This window comes from Amblyomma mixtum, chromosome 5 (genome assembly GCF_055824585.1).
Source record: "Amblyomma mixtum isolate Tamu chromosome 5, ASM5582458v1, whole genome shotgun sequence".
Lineage (NCBI taxonomy): Eukaryota > Metazoa > Arthropoda > Arachnida > Ixodida > Ixodidae > Amblyomma > Amblyomma mixtum.
In genome coordinates this window covers 150,965,491-150,982,057 of record NC_143016.1, presented here as the reverse complement: position 1 = coordinate 150,982,057, position 16,567 = coordinate 150,965,491, and the positions used below count along the sequence as shown (strand labels likewise).

Genomic DNA, 16,567 nt, shown 5'->3' with positions numbered 1-16,567 from the left:
AACCAACAACCATCTCTCAACTTGTAGTCGCAGGTGCAAGCCACGGAGGAGGGTGCGAGCAAGAAAAAGCCGCCGGGTACGGCACGCCAACTTTCGTGCGTGATTGTGGGTTCTCTGCTGAGTGTAGTACTAGTGTATTATTTGGCTCAGGTTTTCACGACAACACAATGCAGTGATTGAGCAAGTTGATGTGCTCTCCTCGGAAGGTGCTTCAGAGCCCCTTTAAGGAAAAGTGTACGTGCCCTCATTCCCCCGTGTACTTTTCCTCTCCCTCATAACTTGTTGTTATTGGAGGAGGTATCCCTTAGAAGGATCAGGGCTGAGACGGCCCATACCCCGTTGGTCACGTGCCGATGGGCCTCACAAGAAGATGCAGGAACCACCACTTGCCCGAGGTGTTCCACACCGGCAGCAGAGGCGGGTGCTCGTCATCTGCTGTGGACTTGCACAGGGACAAGTTGTTTAAGGACACGAATTATACAGCAAGTGCGACGAACGGCGACAAGGGAGTACGGTATCTTGAAGTGGCTGATTGACAACAATAAGAGCAGGAGCCTTCTACGGTTCCTGCATGAAAACACCTTACATGACTCTATTTAGTACAAAGCAAACACAAATGATGCCTTTATGCCATAATTTGCCCCCGGCTCCCTCTCTCTCTTCATGAAACGAAGTTAGCACCAGGCACGAGATGGTAACTTCCTGCGTTGACATCGAGGTGGTAATGTCCCGAGCTCTCGATGCTGACAATAGAATATTCTATGCACTATATCGACGATATGGTTACTTGGTGCGCAACTCCGCAAAACCGCAGCAGTGCCGTCATCGCACACTGCATGCGGTTTCGTAACATCAAGAAAACGGCTTTTTATCGCTCCGGTGCAAAATGTGAATTCGTACGTTCGACTGCGGATTCCTCGGCAAAAGACGCTCCACCCAGCAAAACGAGGAAATCATTGCCAAGTCACACTACCCAAATGCATTAAAACAAAACAAAACAAGAAAATTGGTGGTCCTTGGGAGCATCAGCACCTGTACAAGCCCACATCTCTTACGTGCATTCTGGGCAGTTGGCCAGGTCCACTCTTTACTCTTTTTGGTGTTTTCTTCAGACAGCAATAAACGGATTACAGAAGCATGATAAGTGCAATCTAATTTGCTTTGTTTGTGATCTTTTGTCATGTGACGCGGCGTAGCAAAAGCCCAATATCCAACCATGGCAATGATTAAGTCACGTGCATGCAATAGGCTTTGAAACGAAAGCACCCACGTTTTCTCATGACCATTCTGGACCCCTATAATTAAATGCAGGATTCTGATGCTTTCATCAAGAGCAACAAAGCCATGCAAGGTTCTTTGTGAGTGACTGCTGTTGCAAACTGACAAAGGAGACACTTCGTTTCAATGCAGTATATTTACAACCACAGAGCCACAGCTCACAAAGTACTTCAACAGCACACAGTGTGTAACACACGAAAAATGTTGGTCACTGTACAAGAACATATGAGAGCAACCATCTCAAACTGGCACCAGCGTACAAGAGGAAGACAGATAAGAGGCACACAGGAGAATTGCCCCTTATCTGTCTTCCTCTTGTACGCTGGTGCCAGTTGAAGAAGAATCAGCCCAACTTTCTGCATTACTCAAGAGCAACCACATGGATGAAAGGCTTCGAGAAGAATGGTAAAGATTAAGTGACATGCATGGAATGAGACACTGTACAATCCACCTCATAAGCTAAACATGTGAACAATGGAAATCGGCTATGCTGGCTCACCTTGGTCGAGTGGAAAAGTTACACAGTGCAAACAGTCACTGCACCTGATGACAATGCACTTAAAATAAAATTACAAAAAAAACCTTTGCTGCCAAATGCTGCGCAGTTTGAGCAAGTGTTTCCACCGATTTTCCTGCAACCGCTGCTACAACATCGAGCCAGCACGTGAGGTTACAATGTGACTGACAGACACGAACATGATTCTGCCATCAAAGGGAGTTTTTATGTCACTATGGAGAGTCAGCCACTCTCTCCATGCCTAACTGAGCCACGGTATTGCTGTAAAATGGACTCTGGAGACAAAAATGTTCTGAAACATTCAAAGGATACAAAAGGGCTCGCACTTCACAGCAAATCAACACTCTGCAATCTACTATAATGCACGCAATCTGAGAGACATGGCACATTGCTTAATGTGAGGCATGAAGAAATGCTGCTTTGTTAAACTATGCGCACTACTGACACTGCACAAATGAACAGAAATGCACGCTCAGCGTGAGAAGATGCCGTGCCAAACAGCCTTGACAAATCGTCCAAGGCCATGACTAGAGCAACAACAGTTGTGTTACCTTGAAGGAACCCTTGCAAACTTCTTGGTGACTGAGGCCCCATGAGCACAACTGCAGAAAGTGTCCCATCACTGGAGTTGCTTGGAGCAGCACGGACGTAAAGATGGAGACTCTCTCGAGACCCAATTCTTACTTAAGCTGTCAACAAACACTGAAGAATCCAAGTGGTTCACAACCAACCAAAACATTGTGCCTTTGATAGTCCCAATTCGCCACTGCTGAGAATCGCATTGCAAAACAGAGGGACACATTTTTTGAGCCAACACAAAGATACACCCAATCACACCGCAACTCCCCAGATGCCACCTCCTAGTAAAGTAAGAGACTGATTCCCTGACAAACTGGAACATAGCACATGAAAGTGAAATCAAAAGGGACTGGCAGTGTTTTGCAAATATGCTCAAATTAGCACTCTTTTATGTACAGTCCAGGACAAAAGTATGTGGACCACGTGTTCCTCAAACAAAGCCTATAGCTCTGCTATTAACTGGCGGCTGGAGACTGCACTTTTGGAAGTAAGTCAAAATTTTGTTCTTTCACCTCCCCAAGTGTGGTCTACAGCTACCAGCTAATAGCAGAGCTATGGGCTTCGTTTGAAGAACACACGGTCCACATACTTTTGTCCCCGACTGTATATTCCTTGTCACTAATGCTACGGAAAAGAAAAAGAAATGAGGTAAAAATGGCTGCAACAATTGCGTCACACATGCTGTTTAAAAGCGCAACATCAAAAACAGGTTCACAGACTTTCAAGAAGGATGACCTTATCAGCAATTAAATAAGTGCTTTATACTCAAAGCACAGATCTCCCAAGTGGACAGAGCTCCAGTTTCAGATGACCACTGACCATTCCACTGCACAACATAGGCTTAGCCAACAGAGAGCACTTGACGCACTCCTCTTGGTAGGCCCCATCTGCACCCCTATCTGTGGCGTTGCACTCTTCAGGAAACTGCGGCTAAAACAAGAAACTGCAGCGACAATCCGCTTTTTGCCCAGTGTTTTCTTTACCCCTGCACTGTACTGTACTCTATGTCTGGGCTCAGTCTACAATTTTTCAGGCCTCCTGAAAGTATGTACGCTTAGGGTTGATGCCCAACCAAAGAATCTTTCTCGCCGAGTAGTAACTAAAATCAGATCATCAATAAATAACAAAACCCCTCTGATTGGCCCCTGCAATATGATTACATTCAACTTAAAGGATGACTGAATACTGTCAAACCAGAACCTTATTCATTCACAGGACAGAGAACATGATGTTGAGTTCCTTTCGGAACAATGTTGTGTTCTGTTATGAGAGCATAAAAAGCGAATAAGTGCAAAAATTGCACCTTTTCCTTGCTCGCATGGGATCACACACTATAAATGATGTACAACTTTTTAAAGGTCAACACCATAGCTACAATGAACGGCACAAGTTACTGGCATGCTATTTAAAAAAAAAAAAATGGCTTCACACACTGGCGCTCACAGTCAAGATCCCTGGATCTCAAGCTGCACTGACCTAACAACAAATCAGCAAAAAAATGATGAACTGCAACACAATGAACGGCGAGCAAGAAATTTACTTTAGAAGAAATTGGGTGACCTAAAAATATCCTGCCCATAACAAAACACCATCCTAAACCTCCGTAAAACATTCTGAAAACACACTGCCAACATAAATGAAAAGTGAACACACCTCACAAATGAAAATGACAATCAAAGCGGGTGCACCAAATAAAATAAACAGCGAGTGAAGGTAACAATGGGTTTGCACACACAAGGGTGGCCACAAAAGTGACGACTTCGCACCTGAAGAGCAGTGGTGGGACTTTTTTTTTGGTTGTTTACAGCTGCACAAAGTGGACCTGATAATTTCTTGCACAGCCATAAGTTCGTGCACAGCTTGGCAGGCCGCTCTCCACAACAACAGCACAGAGCGGCGACAACAGACTGTGGAACCCAACAAATGTTCAACTATGCATGTTCTGTTGAAGACGATGTCCACTGTCACAACAGAGACTGCGCATCACACAAGTTGCACAACATCGAACACTACCGCTGTTGCTGTCGACTGGAGATGCACCACAGAGTTACCCAGGGAGCGTCTTAACGTAACTGACGACTTGCGATGGTACTGGCGTTTGGGAGGGCATTGCAGAGGTTGAAAAAAAAAAAAAAGGACAGAAACCAATCCACGGCCGAAAAGTGCAATCGATATGCCATCGAAGACCATTGCAGCAGCCTCGCGAAGAACGTATGGCTAGAACGATTCCAGGTCTGCACAAAACAATACAGGTGTCGATGCAGTGAGCGTGCCTCAATGAACGAAGGAGGAAGACAAAAAGGAAACAAGTCGAGACATGCCGCCACAGCACTGGGCGCACCTTCCTTCCTGACGACAGGGCTGGAATGACTTCACAATGGCTGCGGGGCAGACAAAGGAAAATGGTGCAGTAACATGGATGCTCAGTTGTGGGTCCACTCCTCCGGAACGCTCAGAACATCCGTCACCCTTTTTTCGCCTCCCTTCTCTGGAATGGGTCGGCACACTCGGACAGTCAAGCATAAACTCGCCCCATATCACATTCTGACCCTTCGATCCCCACACACCTGGGAGGTCTGGCATCGCCACGCACGGTGAAAAACACGCACACAACATTGCTGATGAAGCGAAGCAGTCACAGCACCAGCGTGAAGCATGAATCAATGCGATCCAGCTGCAAAAAGAAAAACAGAAATAGTGTAAAAAAGTAAATAGGTTTTAAGGTGCACGTGGGCATTGGATTTGGAGCATCTGTACATTTAGGTAATACACAGTTTTGAACTTTCCGTTAAGTTGGCAGCATTTTTCATACTAGGCAACTTGACTGCTTTACGGAATTTTACACAAAATGAAAGTTCATGATTTTTGCCACAGGCCTCTGGCTATTTATTGTGCTGCATAAAAAAAAAAATGAACACAATGAAAGAAACAAGAAATTAAATGAAAAGTAAGAAATGTCCCACAACAATCAGCAAGTCAATCTGTGGCATCAGCAATCCTAGCTCAATGTCACACCAGCTCAGCAATATTACGGGTTCACTCTTCAAAATGCCCACTCTTCAAGGTTGTCCACTTTTGACTTATTTTCACGCACAGTAATATTTGAAATTGCGCAAGAGTATGTCCAAAGCTGTGTTTACTGTTAATATGCAGTTTGCTCTGGTGCATACACTGAAATTGAACCGTACATGGATATCACAGCTTCAGGATTTGCACTATCTGCAGTTGTTTGTAAAGCTTTGATTAAATACAGAAAGGAGGTAAAATAACAGAATCAGTGTAGGTTCCGATACGACCATCATTTAGGATGGCCCAACCTATCCCTTTCCCAATGACCAACCAGTAGCAAGCTATACATAAAGCTGAACAGTGAATATGCCGGAATATAAATAATTTTTGGAATAACGCAATCACTAGAACCGGAACATTTCGGCAGAAATCTGCGTGGTCGGGAGGCAAATTAGAGGCAACCCCCAGCGGCAGTGGTTAGAAAAAACGCGTCTCCTGCTTCCGCCGAATCAATAACGAAGAAGGTGCCGAGTTGGCACCGAAATGTCGGTTCTCACGTGAGAATTTGGTCTGAGTATAAGAGTTTTCTCTGCAGTAATATAATTCAGCATTGTTTAATTCACATTTCCCAACAGCATTCCCGATACCCGGTCAGTTTAGTCTTTCTCAAGCTCCTTTCATCAAACCTACTCATGTCATTTCAGAGTTATACGTGGAGCCAAGAAAAGTTTCGTGCTTGGCTATCGCTGGGTGCACACCGCTGGGCTTAGGCTCTCGATACGCAGCAATTTTATTACATAGCTAAAGTATGTTGGGGCAAACACCGGCAAGTAATATAGGATTGTGACAACAAATTGCTGGAACACAAAGCACGCACAAAAAGAAAGCCCGAAGGTGCCTGCAACCAACACGATTACCTGTGTGGCCTAAAGTCATTGGGATGGTGCCTCAGAGCCGGCCTTAATGTCCTCGAGAAGGCTGCGTGCTGCACTTTCCATGCTGGCTTGCAGCTGCTGCCCCGTTGGGTCTGCAGAACGAAAATCAGCCATCACATCTTGGCACTGATATGCAAGTCACAACTCCTCCTGTAGTTGCATTCCCTTAAAAATCAAGTGCTTAATGCACTAGGTTTCCACTCCTCTCTTTGTTGGTTTAATGTTGTCAATCTGAAGGAAGCAATAGAGGTCTACGTGGAAGTTGGAACATTGCATAAGGAGCATGAACTGTTCAATCCACGGCCACCAATTGCACCATGCTGATCTCACGTGTGCTGCACTGCTTTTTACACCGCAGCATTTAGGTAGTGTAATGGGCCATGATTTCCATTGCCCTTGTTCTGCTATGTACGTTGTTACACATATTTTCGTTCCGATATTTGCTTCCACTTTCTGCTATGAACAGTCGTTTTCAAAAACACATGGTCCACGGCTTTGGTGCATGGAGCGGCTGTGGGGCCGCACCGCAGCGCTGCAATCTTCGTTGGGTGCTCGCTGCAAGAATGTCCCACGTGATGACAGCCTTCGCACTCACTCTTACGCTGTCATGTAACATGCCTGATGAACTCGTTTGTGTGGCGTTTGTCTGTTTTGCCGCTGGCACTCGGTACGAAAGAATGCGCCCTTAAGGGGGGATGAGGGTCTTGAAAACTTGCTTTTTATTTTTCGACATAACTTATTGAAACGTAGCACGCAGGTGTATCATAGAATGCTGATTTCAAATATACATTTATATTTCAAATATCTCACCTGGAAGAAAATATATGGCAAAATAAAATATCCTAATTAGGTCATTTCTTATGGGCCTTTATAGTAATTTATCAGTTAAAGAATGATTTTTTAAGAATAAGTAGACATTTGCAAAGGCCTAAAGCACATGCTAAAGCTTTCTTTTTTCCTTTAAACATGATATATGAGCAATTAGGCAAAGTGTGGGCTAATTACCACCATGTTATTTTTTCTTTCCAACTTTGTTGTTTATTTATGATCAACAAAATTAGTTTGTAGACATTCTGTTAGCTTTAGGATGTGCTTTGGGCCCTTGCAAATGTCTGCTTATTCTTTAAAAATGTTTATTTAACTGATAAATTACTAAAAAAGCCCGTAAGAAATGACCTAATTAGGATATCTTATTTTGCCATATATTTTCTTCCAGCTGAGATATTTGAAATCTAAATGCATATTCGAAATCAGCATTCAATGATACACCCAGGTGCTAAGTTTCAGAAAGATATGTTAACAAATAAAAAAAGTTTTCAAGACCCTCATGCCCCCCTGAAGTTCGAAAGTCTCTGCGGGTGCTGTTTGGGTCACTCGTCGTGCATGCATTGTGCATCGCGGCGTGAAAAACGAGCGTAATGCAAGGTGCGTCCGCTCTGCCGTGCTGTCTTGATGCACCGCTGCTGCAGCAAGTCTAGTGCTGCGGAGCGTAGAGATACGATGCATTGCAGTGACGAGGTCTTGTTTCTCTGCTCTAATTGCACGTCACATGTATAACTGTGGCAAAAGTGGGCTTTAAAATTTGAAAAAGGATGCCGGAAAGGCCATTATTCATTTGGGGCAGCGCTGCTTGGATGCTCCCAACAGTGTGCTCATAATAAAGCATCAATGGAAATGTGAAAAACAGTCATCGCTGCGCTGTTCTCTCCCCGAAAACAGGCAACCACTGCCCAGTCTAACACCAAATGAATCTGCTGTGAAACAGGCGGTTCTTGTCACTTTTTTCGCGACAATTCGTTAATTTGAACATTGTTTTCATGTGCCTTGAATTTCGAATTAACGAGCCTTTATAGCATATCATTTAAAATTTGGAGGGGACACTTAAGCTGCGCCTTAAGGGCATGCCCATTGACCTTATATTAAGCATATAAGAGCATTAACCTTACGGGTTTATATGCAGAATTGGTCACACTCTAGATTCATAGATCACTGAGAGTCATCATACCACTCCTGGCGCACAGTGGTGCAGCGGTTAAGCAACCCAGGTCGCTCTTCCCGAGCAACCTCTTGTGACCACTTATTAATTTAACTACCACCGGCTATAGTGGGCAGACTCAAAATCCGGTGAGCAGGTTGCGACGACACCACATGGTCACGTGATCTAGGTGGCCCACCTAGGTTGCTTTTCTGGGAATTTTTTACAGATTTTCTGCTCACAGTCAACGATTCTAACAACAACATTGAGTCTTCTATGATATGGGCTCCTTAACGCTATTGCGTTGATACAGATCTCGGAGGCTAGGTGACACTGCCATCCTCTTCCAGCCAGTGATCACAGATTCCAAGAACAGACTTCACGTCATCATCAATGTCACAAGTCTGAATCTGGTTGCAGGAAACATACGCGCGTGCATGCAAGATCACACACACACATGTGCACGTGCATGCACAAATACTAAATGCTCTTGTTCCCCTCCCCGTCCCTGCCTTTCTGTTAAACCTGTTTCTGAGTGGAAGCTGTCAGATGCGGACAGCAAGGCGTCGTCTACACACAGGACACTGTAGCAAGGCCAACCACTCACCAGTGGCCATCATGTCGTCCGACACGCATTCAGCAAGCTTCTCCGACGCGTCTGCCTCCATGATGCTGTCCAACAGCTTGTAGCTCTCCTCATTGTCCCCTGTTCAAGGACACAACAAGAGCAATCAACAGGATGGGTGAGGCAAGAGCAAATGCAATGAGGAGCGCCTCCACTCACACAGACTAGAGCCACTGGAAAAAATTTCCAGAGTACCCCAGTCACCCTCTCCCTGCCAATGGTTCTGGAAGCAAATGGCTGCTGCTGTCTGATGCTCCCGGTATGATATCACATCTGTGGTGCGCTGTGTATCTGCCTTTGCAATGTCGCTATTATAAATGACAAAATAAACTTCTACGCAGTTGGCAGGTCTACCCAGCTCCAATGATATCTTGAAAGAACACTCAGAAGAAATTGGAAACAATGATCTTTTTAACTCGTTTAAGCAGCATCCTAGAGGAGAGCCCAGTGACTTTGGAAGGCTGCCGATCTCTGCAATGTCCCGCAAATTCTTGTGTTTGCTGTTCTGGCAACATTGGGCCACAGCGGCCATATTACTTCCAAGCCCAGTGGCGCGGGAAAAAGAATGAAGTACTCTAAAATTAGGCAACAGAAGATGAGCATAGCAGTCGGCGGCAGAAAGTCAGGTGGGCTGATGAGATTAAAAACTTTGTGGGGATACGGCGGCCACAGCTGGCGAAAGACAGGGTTAATTGGAGAGACATGGGAGAGGCCTCTGCCCTGCAGTGGGAGTAGTCACGCTGCTGCTGATGATGATACCTAAAACTTTTAGTGACTCTAGCACTGATCGCTGCTGCTGCAGTGTTGACAGCTCCCATCAGCAGGCACGTCCGCATTCATGCTGCACACGCTAGGTCATATTACGCAGGCTACTTCCCGAATTTAGCATGAGTGACTCTTGAGCCCGCCTAAAACATCGTTTCCAACATGGTGGAGCACTTCGAAGAAGGACCCCTCGCTTCGGAGTGCATTCGTCACTGTCACTGCATTTTTCAGTATATTTGCTTGCCACGAATGGGGTATCAGGCTTTCGCTTTGCCTCATCTGGCCTACAACTAAGGGTTGGACTTTTGGTTTTTATTTTATTTTTTAATTCCGTGGACTTTTTCGGTCTTTATTTTAGAATGCAAGTTTCGTTTTTTTTTTTCTCGGCGAATATTATCTTCAATGAATAAAACAATGAATTTTTTTCAGTGATTTAATGTTGTAATCCTGCGCGGACAAACGTCACTTCAAGTCTACCTTGGTGTTTTCATCATGAACAATTTATTTACGAGTAGTTAATGTGCAAATGGCAGTACTCAAAGCTGTGCTTGTAGAAGAAACTACTGCTGTTGTCATTAAAAGAGCAACTCATGCTAAATGACACAGCTGGCAGAAAAAAACGCAAGTGGAAGTTTACTTCTAAGAACTAGGTTGACATGTTATCATTGGGTTGTCGCGATGGGTTGAGCACGAGGACAGGGCGTGGCCTGCGTGTTGATAGCAGCGATGGAACTTCCGCTCAGAGTTTGCAGTAGCCAGAATATGATGCTTGTCAGTGATGCCCATGCACTGTTTTGTGTCCGTGTCCTACATGCAGCTGATTAACCTACTGACTGCTCTAAGCAGGTGATGATAGTGAACAAACAGTGCTAGCTAGCAGGTGGTAAAGGGGTGGTGCTACCCGGTCTGCAGAGGCATGTAAGTTAGCGGAGCAATATGCGAAATAGAAGAGCTGCGCTGATTGCTCAGCAGTACCATCATCGCATCATGCCCCTGGCATTCCTACTTAGCTGATTTTTAACTCTGACTGAGTGTAACTCGCATTCAACAGAGCCAACTAGCTGTGCCTTGCAAATCATGAACACTCACCTTTTCTGGTTTAAGCCGAGTTTTAAAAACTGAAATCTGAATACTTATATAATTTTTGTCTGGCTTAAACCAAAAAGTCCAACCCCTAACTACTGTAAAATTCCAAACAAGCGCCCCCACCCATGCAAGGGCCCCCCTAACTTCACTGTTAACTTCACATTTCAGCACCATTCTGGGAAAGGCACCCCCCCCCCCCCCCCCCCCCCCCGCCCTGCCTCCTCCGCGCCGTTATCACGCACCGCACCCAGGCAACACTGGCCTGCCCCATGCAATCCAAGAATCCAATCCAATCCTGCTTTTCAAGTCATTCGCATGCCTGTTCGTCACGCGCCATTTGTCTTGTTTTGGCGCTGTCAAGTCGGCAATGCATTCGTACACAGTGGCGAAGAGACTTGAGGCCATAAAATGGCAACGAGAAAATGGAAGGAACGTTCACCAAACATGTCAAGACTTGAAGTTCGACTGGAAACGGATATGGGAATGGGACAAGAATTTCGAGAAGTTTTTACAGCAAAACTACGGGAAAGCAAAACTTCAAAGAAAGTTGAGTAAAGGCACGCCGGTTTTTAGTGAATACGTGGGCGATGCACTGTTACGAGTTTTTCGACCGGGAAAGAACTTCAGGACGTTTTAAATCTATGTGCACTAAGTTTTTTTTTTCTGGCTGGAAAATGTCGCCACCATCTTGAATTTCACCCCCCCCCCCCCCCCCACTACTTTGCCAGTAATTTCGACTTGCGGGGGTGGGGCGCTTGCTCGAAATTTTACGATATAACAAAATGTACGAGCAATAAATCTGCTATACTTTTTATTTACAGTGACAGTTCTGCCGCTCCTAGGCTTAAAAAGCAGTGTCAGTTTGTTGACAAAAGTGGTTCCCGCTCTAAAATAGATGGTGCCACTAAGCACTAAGCTGAAGCATCCAATATCATCCAATCCAATATCACTGCATATTTATTTGCATATGCTGAACTAAAAGTGCGGATGTGACAAAAAGTGTACTGTTCTGCAAAATACTTGCATTTAGCATACTTAAATGTGCACACGCTATTCTAAAGCTGCCTATAATTGAAATGTCTAATGCACGTGGGTAAGGTCAAATGATAACATACAAAAAAAAAAAAGAAAACACAATGCCATTTGCACTTGAAAGGGTGAAAATGCCTGCCGAAAGGAAGATAGCTACAGATGTGAAGCTAAGAATGTTTACACTCCTGACCTGGCATTACTTTCAAGGGAAGTGAGACCAGACGTCACCTCGGTGTCAATTCTGTAAGTTTCCTGCACTGACTGCTTGGTTTCAACAGGCCTGTTTTACAAGTGACAACTTCATTATGGCGTGTAGCAACACTGGCGTCGCGCGTTAGAGCTGAAACATTTTGCAATAGCCTGTTAACATGGAAACTTAAGCAATAGCAAGCAGTGCCAGTGTTTGTCTCCACGATTGCATTTGCATTTCTCATAAGTAACATGAACAAAAAGCAGACAAGGAGACAGTTTTAACATCCCAAAACGACACATGGGCAGTGAGGGATGCTGTGGTAGATGGCTTTAGTTTAATTTCAAACACATGGGGTTCCTTAACATGGGATGATATCCCATAGCACAAAGGCGTTTTAGTATTCTATCCCCATCGAAATACAGTTGCCGCTGTCGGGATCAAAACTGCAACCTTGTGATCAGCAGATAAACACCAAATCCGCTGAGCCACCGCGGTTTGTGGTGACAGGCTGTAATGACACCTTCAATGTGACATAGAAGTTTCACAGTACCAGACTTGCTACTACTAGGTATAGCTGGCAGCCTCTAGTGTATGTTATGCAATGCAATGCACTACCTAAGCCTACATTTACTGGATCAGAGGTTCTCAGTCACTTTAAAAGCCCTGGGGAAACACAGTGGCTTTCAAATGGCACTGATGAACATGTCTTCGCTTCTGTCCCTTCGTTCCTACTAACATGCATGCAAGAGAAGAGCATGCAAGTGAAGGACCCCCAGAAAAAATGCCTGTTATCAATTATAATATAACTGGCTGTACACTGGAATAGCCTATTACAAGCGATCACAGTATAATTAGCCCGAAAACAAAGCGGGTGCAAGAAAGGTGGGTGTTGAGGCATGCATGAATTTAGGTGCTCGAGGTATCCCAAAAAGCACCACCAAGGAACCCAAAAGTTCTGTGTAACCTAGTTTCAGAACCCCTGTTCTAGCTGAACGCTTAATGCCACTCAATTGCCTCTTTATGGTGAGGCAACGTAGCAAACACCAAGACGCCTACTGAGAACTTTGCAGCAGAGTACCATTTACCCACTTAGGCCGAGCAAGGGCGTGAAAGTCAACACCGGCGCTGTTTGTGAAGGTTTATGCCAAGTGCATTTCAGGCGTGCTCTCCACACCACGGGATGGCTGGATTACTTGAACCCCTGCCTGCTGTAGTCCTGGCACCAAATCCACGAGACTGTTTGCTTCTCCACAGGCTGCAGCGCGCGACGGGCCATGTCGCCACGTGACGTCAGCCGGTGTGACGACATGCAACGAAGTGGCCAATCGCACCCAGTGGCCCGCAGAAAAGCGAACCATGTCGTGGATTCGGCCGCTGTTTCACTTCTGTTTTTGTTACGCGAACTAACTGTGCACCCAGACAGGACGATGCCCGCCCGCACAACAACCGATTGGTTCTTAGAAAAACTAGGTTTGCCACTAGTGCCGTCTAACACAGACGTAAGATTACACGAGACGCCCAAGAATTTTGTTCGTCAAAAATTCTGACTTTTGGTGCAGGTTTGACACAGATTACTTGTATTTTGTCATTACGTAGTTGCACGCAGCAGGCTTTGTTATGTGTAATTTGGCACGACTGGCACAATAATCACATCACTGCTTGTGTCAGCGAATAGGTAAGAGGAAGGAAATGATTATACGGCTGACTTTTCATGAAAAATTACAATGCTCACAGTCAGCTGCTGCACCTACTAGTCGCTAAAGCACTGCAGGCACAATGCCGTAACTGTTGTGCATGGCTGAGGGAAAAGACATTCGCTGTTGCTGAAGACTAAACTGAATACCCTGTGCTGTGTAGATGCAAGCCTGGGTAGATTCTCGAGGTGAACTTAGCATGCATATACGCATCTGTGCAGTAGATTCTTAAGCAGATTGGTGAGCTACGGATCCCAACACGCTGCTTACCCCTAAGTCAACGTCTGATTTGTTCCTGCAAAGTACGACATTACTCTCGTCAGCCTCGCAAGATGTACGCACTGTGATAAGCTTGCAGCCACCGGCATGCCTGCCGACTTACAAGGATGTGCACGCGTTCTCGGCTCGGGGTCACTCTATACAAGAGAGTGCACTCACACTTTATACGTGCCACCTCCTTGGAACCTGCAAGAGCAAAAGAGGACAGAAGGAAAGAAGTGACGGTCACAAAGGGGTGCACTGGTGCTGATCACTAATGCGAGCCACGAAGGGGGCGCGGGTAAATAGGAAGGCATTGCATTACATCCAGATGAGGCGCTTTTTTAACCAAGAAAGAAAAAAACAAAAGCAGCTAAGTCTTCCCACAGTAGGCCATATATCCTGCTTCCCTCAATTACAAACTGATTCTCACAGTTTTTAATTATGCGCGGATCCCACTCGTCGTCAACACCATGTGGAATGGCTGACAATATACTCCGACACAAGCAGAATGTTACAGAACTTCTGAAGCCCTTTTGCAGGAGCAAGCTGCCACAGATTGGTGACAAACTGCTGGGAAAAAAACAGCGCTGAGACGAGGGACAAAGAAAAGAAGAAGACAACAGGACTGGTGCTGACTATCAACTGAACGTTTATCAGAAACAACACGCAGTATATATACTCCATCGACAACCAAGAGCGCATGACAACACCAAAAGCCATAGTGATACATCAATCACCTGAATCAAGATACTTTAGTTCACAGTCATGAACTGTTACAGAGGGGGTGCTCACGCACCCCCTGTCTTCTTCTTTCTTTGGTCCTCGTCTCAGCGCTGTTTTTTTCCCAGCAGTATGTACCAACTAGCTCAACTATGTTTTACTGGTGACAAAGTCAATCAGCCAAAGTGATGTACTACATCGCAAATTGGCAGTTACAGGCCCTATCAAATAACTTTTAAATAATGAGCCTTTTAATTGGTACTTACAGTTAAAAAGGACACCACTGAGTCATGCAAAAAAAAAACAAAATCTGCCAACAAAGTGACTTCTAATTACGAGGTGTGTACAACTAGTCTGTGAATAGTATATTTGCTATTTGATTAGATTCACATCGCACTTTTACTGTTTGAAGCATTCAAGCTTTCTCAAAATTTAGATAATAAGGAAAACCCAGTTCGTAAGAACTAGCAGGCAAAAATGACGGCGTTTCTAAAGGCTGCTCTCTAGATTCAGCCTCTCAAAGTTGCCACGTCAATTAACTCACTCTTTCCTAGCAAAACTGCATCTTGCCAGCACACGGAGAAAATGCGCCGACAGCCATCAAGAGCCGAAAATTCACACGCATTGGAAAGTGGTGAGCACCACCATTCCGCACGTCAATGCACCGTACCAAGACGCAGTCGAGGACTGGCTGTTAACATGCCAGTGAAGGATGAAGATGGGTGCCAGTGTTCAGGTCATTTCCAGAAATGCAGCTTGCAGAGGATAGCGGAACAGACGAAGCTGAGGCTCACGTGCACTGCTGTGGTTGTTTCGCTGCAACCCCTCGCATCTTGTACAATTTTCACTAATAAATATTACAATACAGAAGCTACAGACCTTTGGTCACGGAGAACAACAAAAAAAGGTTACAACAGAAACATAAGACTGGAAGCCAGGTCACGTAACTGCACTGTGTACAACCCGGCCTGTAAGCTGTACCTCGTGGTGTATGTTTTATCGCACCTTTGATTTGTTAGAGTGCTAGCTCACATCATGGGGCTTGCCGTGTTGTGTAACGGATGCACAAGGGCCAAGCGGGCTGCGTCTTGTCACAAACGTTGCAAGTTAAGAGGCATTTCGCATTTAGCCTGTTGTCTTTATGCGTACCACCCAGATCGAGCGTGAAAGGATTGGTCCCGCTAGCGTCGTAGCCTAAGTTGCCGCTCCAGTGTCCGTTTCGCGAGCCATCTAGTTGCGTTTTGAGAGCACTGCGGTGCGTTTTTCTCCCCCGATAGCGCACTGCTGACGTCACTCCTCCAGTAAGGAGGTACCTTTTCACATTACAATGCTTCACGACAGCATTCAGCGAGCGTCACGGGAGGTCAACAGTGTTGTGTACCGTCGCTGAGTTCGTCGTCCTTGATGCTGAGCAGCACGGGGCTGTCCTGGCCCTCGGCCTGGAGGCCCTTGGCGAAGTCCGACCCGTAGCCGAACAGGTCCCCCAGCTGCTCCCCGGCCGCCTGTGCCCCCTCGGAGGCTGCGTTGATGCTGGCCGTGAAGCAGGACAGGTCGCCCGAGTGCAGCCGGTACACCTCGTCCTCGGCCGACAGCTTCGCCTCCTCGCCCACTGGTCGGGGGCAGAGGCCGCAACAGGGGGTGAGCCACACTCCTCTACACCAAGTGGAGGTGGCTTCGATCGACTGATTTCATTAATAACTAAGCCCAAATTTTCTCAACACACGGCTGTAGACTTGAAAGGCTTCTTGAATTCGTAAAATTCTCGGTGAAAAAAAATACGACTTCCTGCTTTTCTCACACTGACAGCATTTGATTGGTTTATTGGGGTTTAACGTCCCAAAGCAACTCAGGCTATGAGGGGCGCCGTAGTGGAGGGCTCCGGAAATTTCGACCACCGG

General features: G+C 45.7%; 1 protein-coding gene across 5 annotated transcripts in view; it reads right to left on the bottom strand.

Annotated features, from left to right (window-relative positions):
* Positions 1-1,395: 1,395 nt before the first annotated feature.
* LOC149344153 (uncharacterized) overlaps positions 1,396-16,567 on the bottom strand; it is a 50,698-nt gene continuing 35,526 nt past the window's right edge. For 2 of the 5 annotated variants that reach the window (XM_089546171.1, XM_089546174.1), the window contains 5 exons: positions 16,051-16,278; positions 14,127-14,153; positions 8,901-8,999; positions 6,301-6,410; positions 1,396-5,048 (listed from right to left, as the gene is read on the bottom strand). In XM_089546171.1, coding sequence (XP_089402297.1) covers positions 6,316-6,410; positions 8,901-8,999; positions 14,127-14,153; positions 16,051-16,278 — 449 coding nt within the window. In that variant the 3' untranslated portion in view covers positions 1,396-5,048; positions 6,301-6,315. The remainder of the gene's footprint in view (positions 5,049-6,300; positions 6,411-8,900; positions 9,000-14,126; positions 14,154-16,050; positions 16,279-16,567) is intronic. The other 3 variants (XM_089546172.1, XM_089546173.1, XM_089546175.1) reach the window with 3 other exon arrangements.